Consider the following 24,520-nt stretch of genomic DNA (forward strand, 5'->3'; position numbering starts at 1 on the left):
ATTTCCCATCCCAATGCTTCACGAGGGAGTAATGGATTTCCACTAATATATTTTCCATCATCAGAAACGAAAAAGGAAATTCACCAGATATACCTACTGTCATGTGCTGAATCACATATACGGGCTCTGAAGATCTCTTTTCAAGATATGGCTAAAGAGCATGCCCCACATATGATTCAACACTCCCTGTGATGATGTCTGCCAGAAATGAGAAGAGTAAATTTTTAACTATCTGCATGAAGATGCAAGTTTGCAGTATTTTATGTCACATTTTGAATAGAAGAAATGATTGTATGCAGTCTAAGGATTAAAAAATGCTTTGAAAAATATTATTAAATGAAAAAAATATATATAAAAATTGATGATTTTTAGAGTGTGTGAAAAATATCATTTTCAGTAAATAATATCAAAAACCTTTCGAAATGGATGATACAAAGTCACTGGAGCTAAAGAAACTGTTTTCTGTATTCTAGATGCTGTAAAAGTGTGTAAATCAATTGATAGCCACCTGGACTATAGAGATATCACCAGTTATACTTGTACAGAATGTCCACCGTTACGAACGACCACAACATTAGGACGACGTATGTCTATCTCCACCAGAGAATGAATCCGTTTATCGAACATTAATGCATGTTTTTATGTTAACACACATTACGCCATTATTTTGCATCAAATCTTAAGAGACTTGTAAATAAGGTATACTGAATGAAGTGATTGTATGTGTATGTTCATGTTTTGGCATGAACTATGGCATCGCTCAAAATAGTCCTATTGCACTCACTGACGTCACGTTGTGTCAAAGGTCAATGGGGATAAACTTTACATCCGAGTATCCCGCTCTAGTAAACAGTGGAAAATACGCTAGGCTTATTAATAAGTATGATTAGAAATACTCAATAAATCAATTTCAATGGCATACTCTTATGATTGAAAATATCGCATTGGTATGTTTTAAGTATGCGGATTACGATGATAACAAAATATAATTGAGTTTCATTCAAGAATATTCTTAATTTAAATCTTTATCATGCTGCTGATAAAATACCGTATCCATCCGATTACATAATCCAAAATCAACAACATATTTTTAACCGTCTCATGAAACGCATATTTGATTAATTTGCCATGTATCTTTAAATATATATAATAATATTAAAAAAAGCTGTAGCAATTTGAATTATGATTACAATCATAAACATAAATGCCAGCCTATCTTTTTTGTGAAAAGGAGGGGGCATGATTAACAAAATAATATCAGAGATCACCCCAGTACTTAAAAATATATTAACCAAGTTAAGAATTTAGACCGTTAATTATTGCTGATTCTCATTTGTTTGCAGAATATTAGAGCTTATATATAGTGGCAAGAAACCCATTAAACCAGTTTTCAGTTTTCTGTTCTTTTTTGTGTGTGGAAGAACAATTTGTTGTTTGTGAAAATTTGTTGACAAATCTGCCGGGAAGACATTGTTGTGTCAATGTTTGCTACAATGGTTACAAAAAGGTAAAAAAAAAACATGGAAATCGCAATTATGCGTGATACATTCCTGTATTTTTGGAACTGGGAGATGTATATGTGATCCTCCCTTCAAATTATTAACATTTCCCACAGAATCCCGAGGAAGATATGCCCGAAGTATCATGATTAGAAACATAAACTGCCACAATCTAAGTGGAGAACTTTGGGTACAAAATAATGATTCTAGAATATTTTCTAATCATTTTGTGAATATTGGACCTACCCTTAAAAATCCTTACCCAACACTGCATATGGGACACATGGACATAGTTGTTGGGAGGCAACCACCGAAGGACAGATGTTTAGAAATTTCTACTAAGAAAAGGAAATAATTGTCACAGTGATTCTGATGTGACAAACAATGTTAAAAGTCATTTGATTGACCATGATTATTTGGAATATTGTGATACATGTTTGTAAAAGGAAGAAGAGATAGAGAAGTATAAGGATCAAATAAGGTGTCTCACTTTAGAATTAAATGATCTTAAAAAGAAAAATTCAGTAACTGTTCAACATCAGCTCAAATCGCGTTACATGATGAGTTTGTTCGTCAATGATAGGAAAATACAATTATATACAGGAATCCCTACTAAGTCTGCCTTTAATGCATTCTACAATGCAATACAACCAGTTCTTAAAAATGTAAGATATTGGAAGGGTCCATCCTATCATTCCACTGCAATCTGAGCTGTTTAGTCTTCAATGCTCAAAAAGATGTAGTCAGGCATAACCTACCTCTTCTTTTAGAAATACCAAATACTCCCCAAAAGGCACATTATTGATTGTTCGGAGGTATTTATAGAATAACCCCAAAACCAGTGTTGAAGCGATTACAAGCATCATCACACTGCAAAATTTTTATTGAGCATTAACCCATCAGGTATAGTAAACTTTGTTTCAGAATGCTGGGGTGGGAGAAACAGTGATAAGAATTTCACACTTCACTCAGGGTTTATGAATTTTTATAGAGAATGTTGTTAGGAAAACAAAAAAAATTGCTAATAGAAGGGTTAATGAAGAGCTGGCTATTAGAAGAATGAAGTACTTTCGCATATTGAACTTTGAAATTCCTCTTACATTGTGCCAACACCTTGATGATATTGTAAAAATAGTTAGTGGGGTGTGTAACATGTATCCACCTCTTCCAAAGTACTGAGAAAACTTACAATTAGCTTTAGCCCGAGTAGTCTATACAAAGCATATATTGTCTGGTATTTATGAATCTTCTGTATATTTCCTTTTGGCATGTTGATATATCATGTTATGAAATGCATTTAATATTCGAAGATAGTGTAAATTAAATTATATGAAATAAAATGAAAAGAAAATGTAAACAATTAATTATTTTTCAAGTCATGCATGTACATGTAATGAAATATAGTAAATATAATAGTATGAACATCAATGGTAACAATTAGAATCTATATGATATACATAAAATGTATGTGTACATAAATATACCATTTTACAACAATTTCTAAATGTTTGCTTCTGATCATTTATTGAAAGAAGCTCAAGAAGAAGATTGAATGCATTTTTTACAATGCAATGATGTCAAATATTTGACTTATTTGTCAGTTATTCTAACACATTGAAAATGATACCAAAGTCTGCACACATCACAATATATGCTTCGCTCTTTAAGCTTGGTCACCTCATTCATAATAACCATATAGCATTCAGGACAAAAATATTCATTCTCGGGTAGCGAAATCACCGTATTGACCTCAAAAACAGGAATATCTGTATAATTGTATAAACTATATTATATAAATAGTGCCTGTTTGGGAGAGTAAGAGTTGAAATTGACACCCCGAGACAACCATTGTTGAACCACTTGCATTAAAACAAAGGGCATAATTATGGTCAAATTCAGGACTAGATGGAACTTATAAAGCGAAAATGGTGTATACTGTACATATATACATGCAAAAGACCATTTTATAAAAAAAAATATTTTTAAGGGCATTTTTATTCAGAAAAGTCATCTAACCGTTAAAGTTTTCAATAATTCATTTGTTTTACCAGAGATCCATTCTATGTCTTTACAATACCTGTTGATCCAAGAAAGTATAAATGTTCATACAAGGGAGCCAACGGAAATTGACAACAAGGTACATGTAGAAGGTGGAACATATTTTTGTCCTGAATGCTATAGTATTATATTAATTAAAAAGAAACAAACATCAATCTGAATAAAAATTTATTAGATTATTTCAAGCTACAAATTCACATCCTTTTTAATCATTAGTTTATTCGTGTTGAAAATCTAAAAAAAGAAAAGAACAAAGTAGATCAATAAACAGATTTTAAAAAGAAGTAGTTTTCACTCGATTCGTTTTTATTATAGTACAATTATACACAAATATACATAAAACCTTTACTAAAGTACCCTTTGATTTCAGTTAAAAGATCTGGTAAAGAGTGGTCTCCTATAATCGTAATCATTGTCATATGGGTTGAGTGTGAGTTGGTAGTTGTCGTATGGGTAACCATAGTATTGGTATTGGAATGGGTTATAATTACGATATTGGTATGGACTGCCAAAGTCGTATGAACCTGTCAATATATGTGATATAAAAGTCATAAAAACCAAAGCAAAACAAAACAAAAAAATCACCCCCCCCCCCCCAAATAAAAAAACACAAAGAAAAAACAATCAAAGAAACAAAATTAAACTAACATTGATAGTGCATGTAATCTGCAGCGATCTTACCAACACATATTTTTTAAAGGAAGTAAATAATAAAAAAAACTCTCTTAAGTATATTATTGGAAAAAAAGAGGGAATAATAAATTAACATTTAAGTAAACGTAAATTACGTATAAGTAAATTAAAAGACAGTGTTTATGATCATGTAGATTAACATCGATTTTAAAGAATTATTATTTAAAGTTAGGTTATGCTGAAAGTTACCGTATAGTTGATGGTTGTTATAATGTCCATCTAACCATGGTCCGGCACAAACAACGCTCAGACAAAAAGCAGCAAGGATAACAAGTTCCTTCATTCTGAAAATAAAATTTGATATCTGAAATGTACAGCCAAGTAAGGCACCTGATGTGGTCATATTACGTTGATCTATTAACTTAAAGCAACTGACTTTGACCATGCAGAAGGTAATAGATGTAGAATGAGAAATAACTCTTTCAGTTAACCAGTAGTCAAGTATCTCTTCAAGGAGAGACAATATAACTACAGTCATTTATGTTTGACATTCATTTACATATAACCCACATGGTACTTATGATTTCGTGCAGCATAAAAGTTGGGTAGTACGTGTAAAAAAATCTTATATACATTTTTGGTATAAAACAATTAAAAGTATAAAGTATGCAGTAATGGAAACAGATTTGAACTTACCTGACTTAATAAAGCTGAGAATCAAACCAAGAGAAATAAGAAGACGGCGATGAATAACAAGGGCAGTCTCCAGAATTCCTTTTTATAGACCAATTAAAGTACTTTATCATCAAGAGACAGGGCATATTGCTAGTGGTTTAATCTTCACTATGATTAAAAACCTTAATCTGTCATCATTGCTCGTTTTGATGTTTATGCATTGGCTTTTGCAACCTTAACAGGAATAGGCAGGGTTTTTTCCGAAAGCTAGAAAAGTTAGAAAAGGAAATAATACAAGAGGCCCAAAGTTCGCATTGCTCACCTGGATAACATGTGGATAGCATCTTTGATTCTTATCAAATACAAATATCTAAAATAGTGCTGTGTCAGCAATTAAGAATCAGAATGTTAATGCATACTGACATTACAAATTTAAGCATTGTGGTTGTACGATTTTAACTACTTTTACCCACCCTTTCTATACTGATTATTAAAAGTCTCATTGGACTAAAAATAAGTTTGGATGGAAAATCGTTTTAGGAATATTATTTTCTCAAGATTTTTAAATTATTTTCTATTTATATTTAAACAAATTTTCAATTTAGGGTCCATGTATTGGTCCAAAGGTCATTGATGATTTAGCAATTAACAATTTACATTGTATCAGATATGTTGCTTACATATTTAATTATTATTTTGTTATCAGTGAAGTTTCCAAACTAACGTAACAGTCCGTAAAACGTTCTACGTTTTAATTTTTCCGTGTGTTCAAAGTGCGCTCACAGTGACCGTACAGTGTATTTACCGTGCGTTCACTTGTGCTCTCCGCGCTCCGCTCCGTTTGCGCTCACTGTTAACGAAGCTCTCATCGTGCATTCACAAAGTGTTAACTTTGTGCTCACCGTTCATTCAGCATTCACATATCGTTCAGTCAGATAATATCATATTTAGACTTATAGCAATACATACAATCCGATGTACGTGTAGTTTTATTCTTATTTTAGCGTTCACATAGGGTTGACATATCGTTCTTCGTGCGTATATTGTTCACTTTGCGCTAGCGTTTGCACCCCGTTTGTGTTTTCGCTCACCGTTCACAGTTATTAATCAGTCCCCGAATTCCGTTCAGCGTGCGCTAACCGTTATCTCACCGTTCGCTCAGCGTGTGCTAACCGTTCTTTCACCGTTCTCTCAGCGTGCGCTAACCGTTCTTTCACCGTTCTATCAGCGTGCGCTCACCGTTCAATAGGGAAAGTAGAACGTTTCAGTAACTGTAAATGTCTATACGTTTATTACATAAAACTTTCATTCTACCCTCATGTTATTCTCGTTTGTAAATATTTCCTCTTATTTCAGCATTGCCCTAAAAGTACATAGTTTGAGCGATTGTACTTGTTTTAATTGCATAGTCTTATTTTAACTTTGTCAATCAGGGGAAATGAAAAATAAAGGGAAACAAAAATTGTGATTAACTCTCTGAAAACAATTCGGCGTCCATAAGACTGGTTTTTTTTTATTTATTTATTAAGTTATCTATTTATTTTTTTATTTGTTTATTTACTTTTTTTTATTCAATCTATTTATCTTTTTTTTTCGTTTTTTTTTGACCCGACGTTTTTATTATTGTATTAGTATAAGTATTGTATAATTGAGTATATAATTAGTGCAATATTAATAAATCTAGTAAGTCTACAAGACTATAATTAAATATTCTTTTCCACAATAAAAGAAATAAATACATCATCACCCTTTTTCTACACAAATACAAGTATAAATGTAAGTGGTACTAGTATACCAATAGTACTACGAGCGAGAGATAGAACACAAAGTTAATGTACTTCATAAAGAACAGAATTTGCGATTAATTCACTGAAAAATTAGCCTGAATTGCTCCAGTTTATGGACAAATGCATATTTTCAGATAATGGGTTGACATTGTTTATACTGATTTGCAAATCGATTCATCATTTAAAACAAATATCTAAGGGTTTGATGGATGATTCCCTAAATAGATCTGAAAAAAAAAATACATTTAAAATTTGAATTTGTTTTTTCAATCTTTGTGTTAAAAATTTGTTGTTTCTCTTTCAGCTTTTATTACTGCTACTTTAAGACGTTAAATATATATTCTCGTTGAAAGGTAAGGCAACGGTCTGTCTTATTCATGCCAGTGGTTTACTTAATGACTCAATCGTCGTTGTCTTTTTAAAGTTTAGAGTTCTCTTTGATAAACAAAAGCTCGACACATAGATATAGAAAACTATTTTAATTCAAATGCTGAATTTATATGACATTTTTCTTACCTTAATAATAGTTTTCGATTAAATAATGATATAAGAAAACAAACAAGCACAGTTCTAGTCGCTATTTTGTTGACCACTTAGTATCCTTAATTAGTTCAGATATTACCAAACAAGCTCAGCCTAAGTTCCATATGGTTTGATGACAAGTCTTCTTGATATATTTTATCTAATTAATGACAAAGATAAGTTTTATAGTATAAACCTACGACTAGTGTAGGGGTTATAATGATACTGATCATTTGTCAGTGTTCAAAAATATTTAATATGTGTTTGAAACTGACATGGTTAAATAAGAAAAAAAAAGACTAATTATTCTAGAGATTTCTTTTTATTGACCGTGAAAACTAAAATACAAATTAAACTGCAGAAAAAACCCAGACCTAATATAATTTTTTGAACATACAAAAATCACAATACAGGGTCAAGTTTTCTAAAATGAAAAAAAAAAATAATGAAAAGAATATTTTGTTGTAAATGTATTAGAAATATCGTACAATGTACTATATAAAAATTTCCCAAAAAGCCAAATTATTCGAGATACGAAATTACAAATGCAACAACGTCAATATTCGTCGCCTTCGTTAACGCACACATGTTTCAGAAAAAGCATTAGATAAAACATACATAATCAATGCATCTGTTTCAAAACTTGTAATATTAATTGTGAAATTTATAAATATTTCGTCAAACAAAAGTTAATCTGCTTCTAACGGAAGCATTTCACAGCGTTTTATTTTATTACTTCAATGAAAATCAGAAATGCCCAAAAGTGACATGCATTTGTGAAACTCATATGTTCAATATTAGACACTTTAAAAAAAATAGAAAAGTTATATTTATTTATTAAAGTCATCGGGATAAAATTATCTTTTAAGTGTATATAATACTATAGCAATTCAATTCAGTTTTATCATTTTAATGATATTTACGGAAATTTCCCAAATGTTGAAATGGATTAGCATTTCTGTAATTATCTCATGACAAAAGGTTCTGTAATTAAAAATAACACACACTTTCCAATTATATTCATCTTTATTCAAATACATAGTTGTCGTAAATTGATATCTTAATTTAAAACACTAGTTTATTGGGGGTTTTTTTAAAGGCAACGTTCAAATCATCAACAGGGTATTTTTTTTTTGGGGGGGGGGACAAAATATTTTAAATATTTTAAAACTGCTCAATTATGCCGGTAGAAAGTGGAGTTGATAGAAAAATTAGAACTCATTTTTCTCAAAACTTAACATTAGTGTTGTTAAAATACGTGTATTTATCATATCCCTTACATACATTCACATTGAAAATCAAACACAATATGAAGCTAGTTTTATCATCAATCGGAAAAAAAAAATAAATATAAAGAATATCTTTTAAAATACATACACAATTGAAAAACTAAATCTGCGTTAATATATATCAGTACAAATATTTATGCATATCTCAAAATATATTCAAAAAAATAATAAAATCGACCACAGCACCAGTGCTGAAATAATTAATTCTTAATTGTAGTGTAGATGAAAAAGATACCTTTTATATACATGAAAATATCGCAAATATCACTGAATATCATGGAATAAAACTGCGTTAATATTTACACATGCACAAGTATATCACTGTTGAAAAATATGAACCATTATTTTAACATTTGTGCAAGGTTAATGTTTGTTAAAGTATATAGAAGAGATGCCAATTACATGTAGTTTTAAAAAATCGTAAATATTACTGAATACCAATGATGAAAAGTGGTTTACCAGGAATAAATTAGATTAATTAACGTCATGACCCTAATTGATGTTTTATGTGGCGGACCGCCTATATCTAGCTACCGGGTGATTTATAATCCCACGACCTGTAAGGGGAATATTTACTAGCAGGAAAGAGGGCGGGCAGAGTGTCGACTGACAATCTTGTTGTTCAGATCCTGGTTACCGCCATAGCTTATCACCAATAGAGAAAATGTGCATTTTGTTTTAAATTTTACGTTAAATTCCGAGTTCCGAAACAACTCAAACGATCTGTAATCTACTTGTATTTAATTTAAATCAAGATGTGAGGAAATTAAAAGAGCATAATTATGTTTATTTCTCTCTGACAATAGTTCATTTTGGCGTAGAAATTTCAATTAAATTTTAACCTCTAACAGGGCCTTTATTTTTTTGGCGAAACATTGCGTAGGAATATACAGTTATCACGTCTTTGTTATTCAAATTTACTGTAATTATTTTCTTTTCTGAAATTAATTAGCATGTTTAAAACAATAACAATAATGCTTGTAATTTCACAAATACTACTTAATCGATAATCTTCCACTTATTCAAAACACAAGTAAAAATGACGATAAAATAGAAATATTTTAAAGATAATGTCAATGCAATACCCGCTTATTTTTCTCGCACGCTAGTACACATCTTTTACATTATGCATTTTTTTTTAAACCACTGAACAAGAGTTAATTAATATACTATTATTTCAGGTCATCCCCTATCGACAGTTCTCTTTGCTTAGAACAAGGAGAAAGTCAGTTGTAAATACGATTACATTGTTGTTACGTTGAGGGGTTAATATATCGTGATATGTCGAATGACCTAATATTCTATCTTACAATATCAACAAATGAATACATGAATGCCTTTTTTGCATCTGTCCATATAACAAAAATCAGAAGATAAGTATATAAAATATAAATATCATCTTGTCGATTATTATTTGTAGTAGTACATAAGAGTGAGGGAGTATGGATAAATGCTGCTCAATCATTAATTTGTATATAAAAACATAGTTTATATCAATACAGTCTCTCTCTCTCTCTCTCTCTCTCTCTCTCTCTCTCCTCTCTCTCTCTCTCTCTCTCTCTCTCTCTCTCTCTCTCTCTCTCTCTCATAGTACACTAACACACACATAAAAATCACAGAATTTTTCCAAGACCGGATCAGGAATGCAAGAATGCAGAAGGGCGGGTTTACTCGCTGATCGAAATTCCGACCATATCAACTTGATTTGTGTTGGGATGTGGCATGATTTCTTAATTTTCTATGCACTTTGAAGGGTCAAATGGTTATTGCGTCTTACGAGTTGTGGTTTTGAACAAAATTGTTATGAATTTAATGAATCTAGCAGTTAAAAATAGGAATCACATTTCCATTGGCTTTTGTTTTTTTTTTATATTTGCAGTGCATTCAAATATTGACTTCATGTAGTATTTACATTTGCACGCAGTATCTTCAGTGTTCCTGTATGTGTTGTTTTGTATACGAAAGAAATATCATTTGCTTATATCAAATGAGGGATTTTCTCTGCAATTTCCCAATCAACCTAATTCAATTTTCAATTTCGTACAGTTAATCCATCAAACTAGATTAAATCAATTGGTTTAGGTACTACTATATGGCTAAAAAGCCATTGCTTTTAGAAGAAAAAAAACTGCTATTGAATGCAATCTTTCGCATACAAAATCTCAATGTTTATTCAAATATATTAACATCCACCAAGCATTATTTCTTCTATTTCTCACGGAAACTTATGGTTAATTCATAGCTCTATAGAAACAGCCAGACTGAAATCTACACGCCCTATTTATCGATTGGTCGAAATCTACAACAACTGAAAGTGACAGGACTGAAATTGACACGCCATGTTTATCGATTGGTCTGAATCGACCTACAGACGACCTAAATAAAATCCCGAACTGAACGAAAAAATCATGACGATGCCAGACCCAAAGTCTCACAGGAGACGATTTGGCTGTTTCTTTTAGCTAACGTACTTTTGTACATTAACAGTAATTTAGTGAATTTTACTAACTTTTCATAATCAGTTTATTAATTAGTTAAAGAAAGATGTCAATATAAACAATAAAATGCTTTCTTTGAAGATTCCTGCGGGTTATGAAGGTAGCTATCATTGCAGGAAAATTTACATAACACGCTAACGCAGGTTATGTATTTTTCCTGCAATGTCGCTACATTCATATCCCGAATGATTCACCAAAGAAAGCATTTTATTGTTAAAATATAAAAAATATTAATTCTATATCGGTAAATTGTGTATTGCATTATTATACTTTTGATGTGGACAATGCTTTTTATGATCGAGCAAAATCTCCTCCGACATGCTCGGGTTAATATCAAACTTTCAAGTTGTTGTCGTTACTAAGGGAACCTTAACATTAATGGGAGAATTAGTTGTTTCTTCTATGTAACGACGAAACGGTAAATTAAGTAATTTAAAATAATAGGTGACTGTATGACAATTCCAGAGACCTACCTTTCAGTTAAGGTACTTCACTACACCGAAACTTATACTTTTTAAGACACTACGTCACAAGATGGCGATTTAAATGCTTTGTTAAACTGTTTGTATCAATCAATTCAGGTGTATATCGTCATAGCTCAGTGGTTAAAGTATCAGGCTTGTTAACCGCAGGCCATGAGTTCGAATCCACCTGAGGTTTATGTTTACTGAATGAAATTTCTGAAAACATCATTTTTTAAATCTAAAATTGCACATTTTTTGCCTATTTGACATATATACTTCTTATCCATCATGCGTTCTATCATAATCAAGTGATTTTCTGCTGATTTGAGAAACTATTTCACGGTGTAGTGAGGCACCTTAACATCAGTTGACTGAGTTTTAACGTGACGTTGTTAAGGACGCTAGATAGTAGAATATTGCATTAAATGTACCATAAAATTAAATGCATATATCAAAAAAATACCCGTGGGGCTACTCTGAGAAACTTTGATGGCACACCGTTTTTGCAGAATCTCATCGGAGTCATAAGTTTTGAGCCATGGCTTTGAGCTTTGAATTTTACATGTTGATGTCGCCGAGGCAAGATCTTCCATAATTATATGTAAGATTATCTTAGCCATGGTTTAATATGTTTAAACAAAGACTTTTAATGTTTTAAATTTAAACAAAAATCACTAGATTACTATGCTACGTTATCTATAATCCTGGTGAAGACGTTGATTTTTTTCAATTGTCGCTACGCAATTCGTCAATTATTCATATATATTTTTAACATATCATTTTGTATTGTAATGAGGGAGTTTAAAATATTAAAATTGGCGGGGGATTTAATTTGCATTCTAATTGTTTGTGCCTTCTGTCTTTAAAAGGAATTGAATTATGATGTAAAAAAAAGCAATAAAAGTAATAAATCATATTATTATTCAAAGATGTAAAAATCTTCCTGATACAGACCATTAAACATAAAAAATAAGGAAAACCCAGCTTTATCAGATGGAAAAATGTTCGATATACGCTCACTCGCATCAACTACTGTCAAGTATGAGACAGCAGTGCGAAATGTTTCTGTATTACACTGTACATTACATGCACAATACCAGTGTAAAACATCGCATGCTGTAAGAAAATGATTAAGAATAGATTTTGCTGATCTGTGAAAGTAATTGGTTTGCAAAAACTGATCACCGTTTAACAGATTCACATATAAAACAAAATTATGTGGTCTCGTCTTGACTTGCTCTAAAAGTAACACGCTGAGGGGAAAGAACGAAACAAAGAATAAATGAACGTCTTAACAAAATACCTACAAAATTACAAAGACAACTATGTTCTCTCAGGTGATAGAGTGTAGATACAAGTACCTCGTCCGAAGGGTCACCACGTTCTGGACCGAAGAATGGGTAAATGCCGTTTTCCCTGTCGCCCGTGCTACCCGGTAATGCAATACATACCAAACTGTGGGCTCCACCCACTTGTAGGAGGTGTTGGGAGAACCAGCAATAACAGACAATAAACCACTTATATTATCTTACCTGGCCCCGCCGTTACCCAAAGGACTGTGTGCGGTTTTATGCATTTTTTGCCCCCAAAATCAAAGTTTTAGAAAGAGCTTTAAAAATAAGGTGAAAGATAGTTAAATTCATATTGGAAATAAAGGTGTAAAAGGTTATCACCAAAGTGACGTCATAATGTAGAAATGACGTCATGAAGATTGCATTATTTTGATAAATTGATGTTTTGTAGCGAAATATGGGTGTTTTCCGATGGTTTTTCGACTGGGAAACATCGAGCGCAGGCTTGCTCAAGTACCATATTTTAGTATAATGTGTATAACAATCTGAAGAAAAACATATGTTAATATCACACTTGAGCAGACCTGCGCTCTATACTTCCGAATGCATAATATAGAGCAAAAATGAGTATATTTTCATTCGATTTCAAAATTTCGGGAATTTGGCCATTTAGGTGACGTCATAGATACACAGCGAATGAGCAATGATGACTAAAATCATTATTAAAGTTATAGGCATCCTCTATACAATGATTTGTGAAGGTTTTATCTTTATACGATACTATTTAAAAATTGGTTGAAATCGGGGCAGATATTTGACGATACCGCACATAGTCCTTTTCAAATCACATAACTCGAATCCTTAAAAGAAAAGTGCATGAATTTGAGGTCAAACCTCTGACTTGAGGCTGAGTACGTATCGCCTTGAAGAAAGTTAGTTTCGGCGAGGCAAGGTTATAAAACACATCTGCTCAAGTTAAATGGAGTTTAAAAAAAACCGTCCGGTTGAGAACGGTTTTATTAATTTGTTCCTCGACTTGCTTTCGTTTTTAAAAGAAAAGAAACCGATTACAATACTGTAAACCAATATTTATTCGCGGCGACTTTATTTTGCGATTAATTGCCAATACGCCGGTTTGCGACGACTAATGTTCGCGACCAAGCCTTATCCAGACCTGTATTGTCATAAAAACTATACAAAGGATTGGTTCGCAGCGAGAATTATTCGCGACGACAAGGCTCTCACTAGCCTCGCGAAATTTCTCGCACGCAAATAAAAGTTGGTTTACAGTATATGTAAACTGAATTTGGCTATCATATATAAGATCAATTAAATTAATATTGATTAACCACCATGTTACCGAATGAAATGCTTATGTCATTCATACATTTGTTAACGACCTTCACCTTGCATTCAGTTGACAATGACATTAATGATTAGCACATTTATTTTGTATATGTCGATGAGTGTTACAGGGCCCTAAGAGCAACTTTTTGATTTAGGACTTTTATTTGATAAAACCTATTAATAATGACACGGTTTCGGAATATGTTTGAACTCTTTTATTGATTTACCTTTTCTTTTTAACTGTAAAATACAGTGATGCGTGCCAATTGAAAACCAGGGCTTTTTTATTCTTAAAATTTTGGTAAAACAATTTTGTATACGAATTGTTTTCAACTTTCTGTTGATGTACTTTTGTAATGCCAAATAAAAAATGACAATATAAAAGGTAGAAATTAATCATCTGCAAAGAAAACAAATATTTAAAATATAATTCCATCTAATATATCCACAAAAAGTATATCTGAAGGCTTTCATATGAATCTTATTTGATAAGCAATTAAACAAGCTTATAACAAAGTGCAAAAAACAGAAAATTTGCCTTCACTATTAACGTAATTTGGAATATCCGTTAGCTTTACAATAGCGTTTTTTAGTAATCTGTATTAACAGATTTGAAAAGATAATCATGTAAAGTATACATAACAAACCGTAGTTTTAGGCCAAAATTGCTGGATTTTGCCAGCATCCTTTCCTAGGTGTTGTCAGTTTGAAAAATGAAAAAGAATATATTTCGGTTATTACAGATTTTACAAATAAAGCAAGTTTAGAATAAAGTTTTCCCTTTTTATAAAATTTAAAAAAAAAAACATTATAATAAGGCCATGTCACAATGACATTATGCGATTTTAAATTAATTAGAATAATACGGTGATTTACTTTCCTTAAAAAACCCGCCAATGACAGAGCAATCGACATTGGCACAGTTACGATCATTAATCACAGATATTCAATGAAGTATGTAGATGACAGAGGCTTGATGCGAAGTTTTGATGCTAATATGTTGACTCGGAATGAGTATCACGTTCGTTTGGGATGTTGAGGTCGTACACGTTATAAAACACATGATAAACAAAAGGAAACATCAATCCAGATTCTCAAGAGATTACATGTACTTTTAATTACATTACTACTTGATTAGAATCTTTATTGAATGGCGCCCAAAAGCTAATTAAAGATAGGCGCAATCCATTGCTTTGTAATTTCATTACAGTTTTGAATTGCTCACACATGTACAATGTTGTACATTACACCATTCATTTGTTTTTATTTCATGATAATACCAGAAAGAGTTGATAATAACATGACAAACATATATAATGCGATATCTTCCAATTTTAACAAACCAATACACTAATTACTTTATCTTTATCATATTCGCAAACATACAGTTTTTATCATTATCAACCTCTGAATAATGTAATTTGGTATTTCAATTAATCTTAATTTTCGTATCTTTATTATTTCGGAATGCATGCACAGTTATATTTTGTGGGCTATAATTTGGTTAGTTGTGTCTTTCATATTTGTCAAAAAATGATATTTGGAAAACAAGATATGCCGATTATGTTAAAATGGCAAAAAGAGAATTTCCCTCTTGTGTTTTATTTAACATCCTATGGTCAATACTGTTTTAATAAAGGAGAATGTTAAATGCGTTTTGTAAAAATTCAGTACAATTGTATATTTTTGTGTAATAAAACAACTTCTTACATCTATACATTTATATTCCCAACTAAGTAAGTCTCATTTTTAATGCGTTTTACACCCGATAACATATTTTGCTTACAGTACAAATTTTCCGATTATTTTTTTTTAATTGACTACTTAAATAATTTTCAAATATGTTCATCGTAATATTTTTTTGACGAGTGAAATGTGATATTCATGTATCACATATTAGTATTGTGTGCGTTACAATGTCACCTGCTGAAATTAAAACCCATTCGTTAATCTCTATTACACAGGTGCAAATTAAAAACTGAACTTCACAAACACAATTTATCGTGTAAACAAGACAAAAAAAATAGCAAATTTGAAAAGATGCAGCCTGATCCTGAAGAGAAACGTTTAATGAATGCTAATTCCCATCACTCGCTTGATTAATAGATAATGTCATATACGATTCTATCATTGATTACCACTAAGGCTAATTTATGGCCATTAGTTTTATAACATCGTAATTAATTCAGTGGTCAAAAACGTCTGACAATTTAAGAATTATTATGTTTGTTCTTTTGAAGTACTTTATTGCGATTGGTCCTCAGTTGCGAGGGTTTCCTATATATACAAGGTTATCATGTGCGGTAAATTATCCACTGTCTTGGTTCAAAGGTAAGTTTAGGTTTTATGAACTCATTCAAAAGGAAAGTTGCAAAGATGTGTTTTATCCAAAAACTACTTTAACAAATTGTTAAAAATCCAAAAAGACATCAAAAGTTTCCGAAAGCTTAAAATTTGGTTTATTGACTAATGCCTAATTTGCACTGAAGAGATTGTTTCAACTGGAAATTGTTGTTTTTTATACAATGACTCTAATTCTTTTTGCTTTGTTTTGCTTCAATGAAGGTTGTTGTTCCCAAAGTAGGCATTACTCAGAAAGCAACACGATGCTGCGATTTGCCATCATTGCTGTGTGCATTGCTTTGTCAGCTGCTGACTACGACAAGAAAATTGGATACGGAGGATATGGATATGGATATGGACAAGGATATGGATATGGACAAGGATATGGATATGGTCTGAATAACCTGTATGTACCATTACCTCTTTAGATTTCACGATGGTTTCACTGGTGACCGGTGACTTTTTTTCGCAAGTTATTTGTTTGATTCTTATATAAAATTCGTGATAAAAAGTAAAGCGACAATTGGATAAATAGAATGTGGATAGGAAGTGAACAGCGTGTATGTATTTTTAGATCTGATTTCAAAGTTATTTATTACATTAAAAGTCGACTCTATCGAAGTCCTTGTTATCGGTACATTTCTTTGACTAGATCTCTTTTCTATTCAATCTGTATATCAGATTCGCAATAATAAGTTTTGGGTCAAGAAATTTGGATGAGAAGTATATGGATACGGTGTGAACAACTAGTTTGTATCATTACACCTGTAGATTCAACGATGAATAAATATAAAGACACTCGGCTCTAGCGAAGTCCTTGTGACTGATGAATGTCATTTACTAGATCTTTTATTCGTTCAGTCCTTATAACAAATTCGTCAATAAAATAAAAATTTGAAAAGAAGGATATGGATATGGTCTGAATAACGTGTTTATATCATTACATAATTCAATACAGTAAAACTCGGCTCTAGCGAAAAGCTAATGACAGGTGAATTTTTTTTTCTTTCCTTAGATCTCCTATTCATTCAATCGGTATTACTTATTCGCAATGATAAGATTAGCGTAAAAGAAAAAAATGGATAAGAAGGAAATGAATATGGCCTGAATAACGTGTATATATCGTTACATCTGTATCAATACATAAAAAGCGGCTCTAGCGAAATCCTAATGACAGGTGATTTTTTTTTTCCGTAGATCCCCTTTTATTCAATCTGCATTATTAATAAGCAATGATAAGATTAACGTAAAAAACTGGATTGAAAGGAAATGAAAAAGGCCTGCATAACGTGTACATATCGTTACATCTGTATATTTCACAATAATTCAATACAGTAAAACTCGAATCTAGCATAATCCTATTGGGAGATGTTTTTTCTTTCCTTAGATCTATTATTTATTCAATCGGTATTACTTATTCGCAATGATAAGATTAGCGTCAAAAATATTGGATTAGAAGGAAATGAATATGGTCAGAAAAACGTGTAATCTATTCATCGTTATATTTATATATTTCAGTATAATTTAATACAGTGACACTCCAAGTGACCGGTGTATTTTATCTTGCATGATCTGTTATTCGTTGTATTCTTATAATGAATTCGTGATAAAAAGTAAAACGACAATAAAGTTCGTATTAAGGGGATGTGTATAAGAGGTACATGTAAATAACATGTAAGTACCAATACATCTGTAGATTTCAAAAAAACATTCCATACAGTAAAACTCGGTTCCTAATATGTGGGGAGTAAACTCATTCAAACAACTATGTTGGCAGGTATTACTTACTTTTTAATTATAGAGCAATTCGTTGTATATTATGAAATTTTAACGATTCTATAGATTATTAAAATATTATTATTAATGTGTTCGGGAACTACAGAAAAAATGCTTTATATGACACAATGCCATATCAAAGTCCTTATTTCTCGTGTTTTACTGTATATCAATGTGCAAATATTTTAAAATGATTAAGCAAAACAAATTTGTTTGTGATTAAAATATATATGAAAATGGACATACAAGTATTGATAAATAAACATTTATTATAAAAAAAAATGGTTGTTAAACAAGTTTTGAAGTTCGGACACATTTAAACTTTAAGTACCCTAGATGGTCGACATTAGATCTTCCTAAAACTTTAAGATTTGATTTATTGAGCTATGAACAAAGAAAAAAAATCTTATATCTTACTTTTGAAATTTAGGTATTATCCTATATTTTCTATAGAGCAATCTTCTTTTAAAGGAGACCAATAAAATCTAAAAATTACCTCAACCATTGAGCTCTCTTAATCTAGAAGTAATAGTTGGAATGTTTATGTTTCATTATAATGTTTTTCTAGATACAGACTCGGTGGTGGATCTCTTTACAACTTTAACCAACTTGGATATAACAACTATCCTGGTCTATATGGTGGATATAGTGGATACTCTCCATTCGGCAATGGCTATAGCTATGGATTGAACAACTACTACGGTGGTTACAACCCATACGGATATGGATTGAACAACGGATATGGATTGAACAACTACTACAGTGGTTACAGCCCATTCGGATATGGAAATCTGGGTTACAACAATTACCCAGGATACCTTGGGAACAACTACCTAAACAACGGATACGGATCATATTCACCATTCGGATTGAACTATCTGAACAATAACTTCCTCGGCAATCCACTGCTTACCTCCGTCCCACAAGTTCTACCCGGATTAAGGAAGAGAGCAGTATATTAAGCCACGCATACTCAACGGACAACACGGTACTGGTGAATCATTAATATTCCGTGTAACAAATTTTCGTAGAATTTTAATCTTACAAAGGTTATGAGAGAAAAAAGGTCTTTATTTAGCTACCATGATTCACTCATCGATACTTTGTTTCATGGCCCATTTAGTTAAAAAATCAATGGACAGAAAACCTCACCCATCACAAAAATTCCATATACATTAACTCACGAGAACTGAAATAAAAAGGTTTGGAAATGATGAAATTTTCAATCTTTATGCACTTTTTTGATTTTTATTTCTGTTTTTTTTTTCTTTTTAGCAGATTGAAAAACGACTGACCGACCAACTACCATTTGTCATGTACATGATTTTTTTTTGTATTTAATAAATGAAGCACACAACAATAATTTTCTCTTCTCATTATATGATCGTTAAGATTAATATTGACCAGATTCATATATAAATTCGGTTAAGGAAAAACACACTAATTTCAATTGTTACATAAATAAATTTTAAAGCTACAGATGTACATGTACTATATAATGATATCTTGATTACACTATTTGTTATCTAGCTTAAATATGAACAAAAATCATTATGCATAAGTTGGAAGATGAATTCAAACGTTGAAGTAAACAAACCATTATGACATGTATATTTCAGCTGACTATTTTGAAAATACAAAATGCAAACTACTAAGATTCAGTGCAACAATGAATTTATCGATTCATATAACACTACATCCGGGGTATATTATATAAATAGTGCCTGTTTGGGAGGGTAACAGTTGAAATTGACACCCCGAGAAAACCATTGTCAACCGACGCGAAGCGGAGGTTGACAATGGTTTTCGAGGGGTGTCAATTTCAACTGTTATCCTCCCAAACAGGCACTATTTATTTTGTTATACTGAATGTCTTTTTTAAAATTTTTAAGAAAATTTTACTGCTTTTATATAGGAATAACGTGAATTCTACAGCGAACCGTACGCACATAATTTTCGCGCATGTAACATTTTTTAATGTTACCCGTTGCCAAGTGCGTTGCTAACGCTGAGGGTAATAGTAAATATTATTAACTGCGTCTTAACCAATCAGATTTCAGTATTTAACATGAAAGTATAACAATATATGTTGTACACGGATGGATGCTTTCGAAGCAGCGGAATAAAGCAACAATTTTTGTTTGATTTCGTAGCTTAGTAACTTATTTCACCCAGAATGTGTTTACAGAAGAAAGCTACTTTTTAAGAATATGTAGACACGTCCGACTCCGTCATTTTGCGTTATAGTTTTTTCAAAACACCTCAACATATTTCCGACGATCAGATCAAAACTGCCCATGATGTATGTTTATTATATATAAGGCCAATTCATTCTTCTGTTTGTTATATTTTTCTATACAATTTACACTGTGTATGTTTACCATAGATAACCAAGTAATCAATTGGTTACATAGTTGTTGATGAAATTAAAACAGGTGATGCACGTTATGTGTATGCAACCTGCTGTACCAGGGGTGTATACAATTAAATTTTCTTAATTCTCTCATATTTGAGCAAAATGTTAACATTATTGCAATAATTAATAATGTTATTGGAAGCGAAGCCATTTCATTTTTTCAGAAAATAAATAAGCACTGTTAAACCAGATGCTGTGGTGGAAATTCAGGTTGCGCATGGGCTAGAGAAGTTCCTGCAAGATTTCGTTGGTAACTCTGGGGAACTAGGCTGGGCCGCGTTTATCTGAATCGGGATTGGGATCCCATGTTAAAGCATCTGTTTAAAGGCGCTTTATTGTGAAGTTGTCGGTAATCAGTACAAAAAATGTACTCCTTTCAAGAAATGGTCAGCTTGTAAAATTAAATCTATGCCAGCATCATTGAAAAAGTTAATGTTATTCTGACAGTACAACATGCATCAATAAGCACAAATCGCGATGTTTTGTAGTTACCCGTAATAGCTTAACTTTCTTTTTAAGGTCAAGATCTAGTAAATGAAAGGTGCCTACAGGATTATAAAATTCAAGATATAAACTCTTTTAATGATGCTTCATAACACATTTTATGTTTCATAGGGTGTACCGGGGCTTACTTGTTTGGTAAACACAATGAAAAATCATGTTTTAAACAATTATTTTCTATGAAATATGACATGAAGAATAAAAGTAACGAATATCAGAATATTGTCCATTTTTGATCAATGAAATATATCTAGAATGCCTACAGTCTCTCCAAAAACGACATTAAACAATCTCTTGACCCCCGTCTTTAAAATGATGTCAAATAGAATATAGGTACCGGGATAACTTTTCCCGTGACTAAATATATAATGTCAAAATATTGTTTTTATTTTCTACATAAATCCTTTAAAGCCCTAAAAAACAGGAAAAGATTTTTTTAGTCAATTGTGATGTCAAAATGATTCTAGCACCAAAAAGACAGTTTGGAATCATTTATTTGATCTTGACCTTAATAGATATGCTTGTTATACCCCTGTAAAACAGTTACTATATAACTCTATACGAAAAAAGTCCAGCATTTCGACTGTTGGACTGAAACTGTTAAACTGGAACTGTTAAAATCGACTGTTAAAAAAGACTGTTGACCGGTGACGTCATATTCCGTGAAAACGAGTTATCTTTCCTGTCGTTTGGTATACAAACATGGCTGCCGCTGCTCGGTTTGGCGAAGCTTCAGAAGAGGACATAAGATGAATTTTGGAAAGTAGAGACAGTAAGAATACCAAAAATGTTGTAAAAACTGCAGAAAATATTCTGAATGATTATCCATCAACGCTAGACCTGTCCCTACATCTTTTAAAAGATAAATCATGTGAAGAAATCGTGGAAGTTCTCAGGAAGTTTTATTGCGCTGCGAGGAAGAAAGACGGCTCCATGTATGCAAAAAAGTCGATGATTTCAATAAGGTATGGATTACAGAAATCGTTCGACAAATCGCACGAAGTTGACATCATTAACGGCGCTAGATTTAAACCAGCAAACGACGTCTTCTTCGCCGCCATGGTCCAAATAAAGAAGGAGGGTGTTGGAGAGGTGCAGCATAAGGAAGTAATAAGCGAACAAGACCTGGAAATTTTGTACAAAAACGGTGTGTTTAGTTGTGACAGTCCTAAGTCCCTTCAACAGAAAGTTTTCTTTGAAATAATGTTGTACTTTTGCAACCGAGGAAGAGAAAATCTTCGTGGAATGAAAAAGAGTGACTATGTAATCCGGAAGGACCATGACAGCAGGAGGTATGTTGCATGCACCACTGCAAAGCTAACAAAGAATCATAGAGGTCTGAATTGTAATGATGTTGACCAGGATGGAGGAAAGATGTATGAGCAACCCGGTGAGTGCATATAACAAAATAAATGTGTGCATAATTAAAACTTTTTTTTTCTATTTAATTTATCCTAAAATGTATTACACACATATATATTTAGATGATATATATACAAAATGACAATGCAAGTACATGTATTAAAAATTGTGATTCTGTTTAATATTGTGTAGGAAATTCCAATTGTCCAGTTATGAGTTTTGAGAAGTATATCGCCAAGCTAAATACAGACTGCGACTCTCTATGGCAACGTCCAAAGACAAGCATTGATGATTGTTCACCTGTTTGGTATGACAATATGGTTGTTGGAAAGAATGTCTTAGGAAGTATGATGCAGAGGATTAGCAAAGATGCAGGACTGACATGTGTGTATACTAATCATTGCATACGAGCCACCTGCAAAACCATGCTGGATGAATGTGGCTACGAGTTTCGACACATTATTGGTATTTCTAAACATAAATCAAAAAAACTTAAAACATTATTCCTCCAAATTAAGCAATTCCCTAAAACGCAATATGTCAGATGCCTTAACAACAAAATTATCCGTATGCAAGTCCGCGCCAATTCAACATACACCCCTTCAACAAATTGAGAACAATTTAATGCCAGATTTAGCCTCAAATGTGCAAGAACTCCAGGACATTGTCGATGTTGATGAAAGAGATTTAGCTGCCATTCTTGAAAACCCCATGTTTGGAAATCTTCATGAAACTGGAATCAGCATTCCTAATGTTAAAACAGCTAAATCTGTTTTTTCTTTCCATGGCTGCAACATAACAATACACAATAACTAAATGGTATGCATAACTTGCTGTATTTATGATAAAAGTGCCTGTAGGACTCTTTTGGGTGTTTGATGTTACATGTATTTAATTGGAGTTGGAGTTATTTGTTTACAAAATGTTAGCTACAAATGTTTTTTAATGTACTCAATTTTTTTAAAACTTGTGCAATTTTTTAAAATGTTTGTGATCATAATTTAATTTCATGTACATTTTTTGTAGTTTTATTTTAAAGTTGTTAACTAATGTTTAACTGTTTATTAATTCTGCTTTTACTTCAAGCTTATAAACACATTTTAAATATCTTCACACATTGCAAATATGATAATTTTAATCAGATGTACTGTGATATTTTTTTTTATAATAATTTACCTGATAATTCAACAATTGAACTATTATTTATTCATTATATGTTCCATATAAGTGTTCAAATAAAATCTTGTTAATATTAGTGAGATGAGTGTTTCTTTTTATTAAATATATAATGATAAATTAGTTATACCATACTTATATAAGTAGGGATATAACTAAACCGTTGTTAATTGTGTCTCAGGTAACAGTCGAACAATTTATTCTTTGCTCAATATCAAGTGTTTAAGTAAAATCCTGTTAAATTTTAATGAGATCAGTGATTTTTTAATTAAAAAAGGACAGGTATAACAAAACAGTAGTTGACTGTGTCTCGGGCAACAGTTGATCTGTTGGACCGGCTCGCAAACTGTTGCCCAAGGCCGAAGGCCTTGGGCAACAGTTTGCGAGCCGGTCCAACAGATCAACTGTTGCCCTCGACCCCAGTCAACAACTGTATATTGTTATACCCCTGTAAAACAGTAACTATATAACTCTATACGAAAAAAAGTCCAGCATTTTGACTGTTGGACTGGAACTGTTAGATTGGAACTATTAAAATAGACTGTTAAAAAAGACTGTTGACCGGGACGTCCCATTCCGCGAAAACGTGTTATTGATTAGAAGGGGTATAACAAAACAGTTGTTGACTGCGTCTCGGTCAACAGTTGATCTCTCGGACCGGCTCGCAAACTGTTGCCCGCATCTTTCGCCTTGGGCAACAGTTTGCAAGCCGGTCCGACAGATCAACTGTTGCCCTCGACCTCAGTCAACAACTGTATACTAGTGTATTTCCCGATTAGAACTCTAGACATATAAGCATTAATGAATAAGTATGTGCTGTATATAATGCATGATTGAATAAATATCAGCGTTGGGGTCAATTACTTTTAAAAGTAATTAAAT

General features: G+C 32.1%; 1 protein-coding gene and 1 long non-coding RNA gene across 3 annotated transcripts; one reads left to right on the plus strand and one right to left on the minus strand.

The window, feature by feature from the left end:
• Window positions 1–3,711: 3,711 nt before the first annotated feature.
• LOC128171246 (uncharacterized) lies at window positions 3,712–4,541 on the minus strand. The gene is made up of 3 exons (XR_008242047.1): window positions 4,440–4,541; window positions 3,915–4,081; window positions 3,712–3,791 (listed from the first exon to the last, which is right to left on the minus strand). It is a non-coding gene; the product is annotated as an uncharacterized LOC128171246 (long non-coding RNA).
• Window positions 4,542–16,630: 12,089 nt separating this feature from the next.
• On the plus strand, window positions 16,631–19,546 carry LOC128174937 (prisilkin-39-like). 2 transcript variants are annotated; one of them, XM_052840359.1, is made up of 3 exons: window positions 16,631–16,813; window positions 18,752–19,171; window positions 19,459–19,546. In XM_052840359.1, the coding sequence occupies exons 1-2, from the start codon at window positions 16,671–16,673 to the stop codon at window positions 19,143–19,145; spliced, it is 537 nt and encodes a 178-aa protein (XP_052696319.1). In that variant the 5' UTR covers window positions 16,631–16,670; the 3' UTR covers window positions 19,146–19,171; window positions 19,459–19,546. The 2 variants fall into 2 exon arrangements, with proteins under 2 accessions (XP_052696319.1, XP_052696320.1); XM_052840360.1 differs by having other exon boundaries at window positions 19,462–19,534.
• Window positions 19,547–24,520: the final 4,974 nt, after the last annotated feature.

This window comes from Crassostrea angulata, chromosome 2, assembly GCF_025612915.1.
Source record: "Crassostrea angulata isolate pt1a10 chromosome 2, ASM2561291v2, whole genome shotgun sequence".
Taxonomy (NCBI): Eukaryota; Metazoa; Mollusca; class Bivalvia; order Ostreida; family Ostreidae; genus Magallana; species Magallana angulata.

Excerpts from the sequence above, each read along its gene's own strand:
- LOC128174937 (XM_052840359.1), top strand. The coding sequence starts at position 16,671 with ATGCTGCGATTTGCCATCATTGCTGTGTGCATTGCTTTGTCAGCTGCT. Across the intron at positions 16,814-18,751 it reads GGATATGGTCTGAATAACCT|ATACAGACTCGGTGGTGGAT; the intron begins GTATGTACCATT and ends ATGTTTTTCTAG.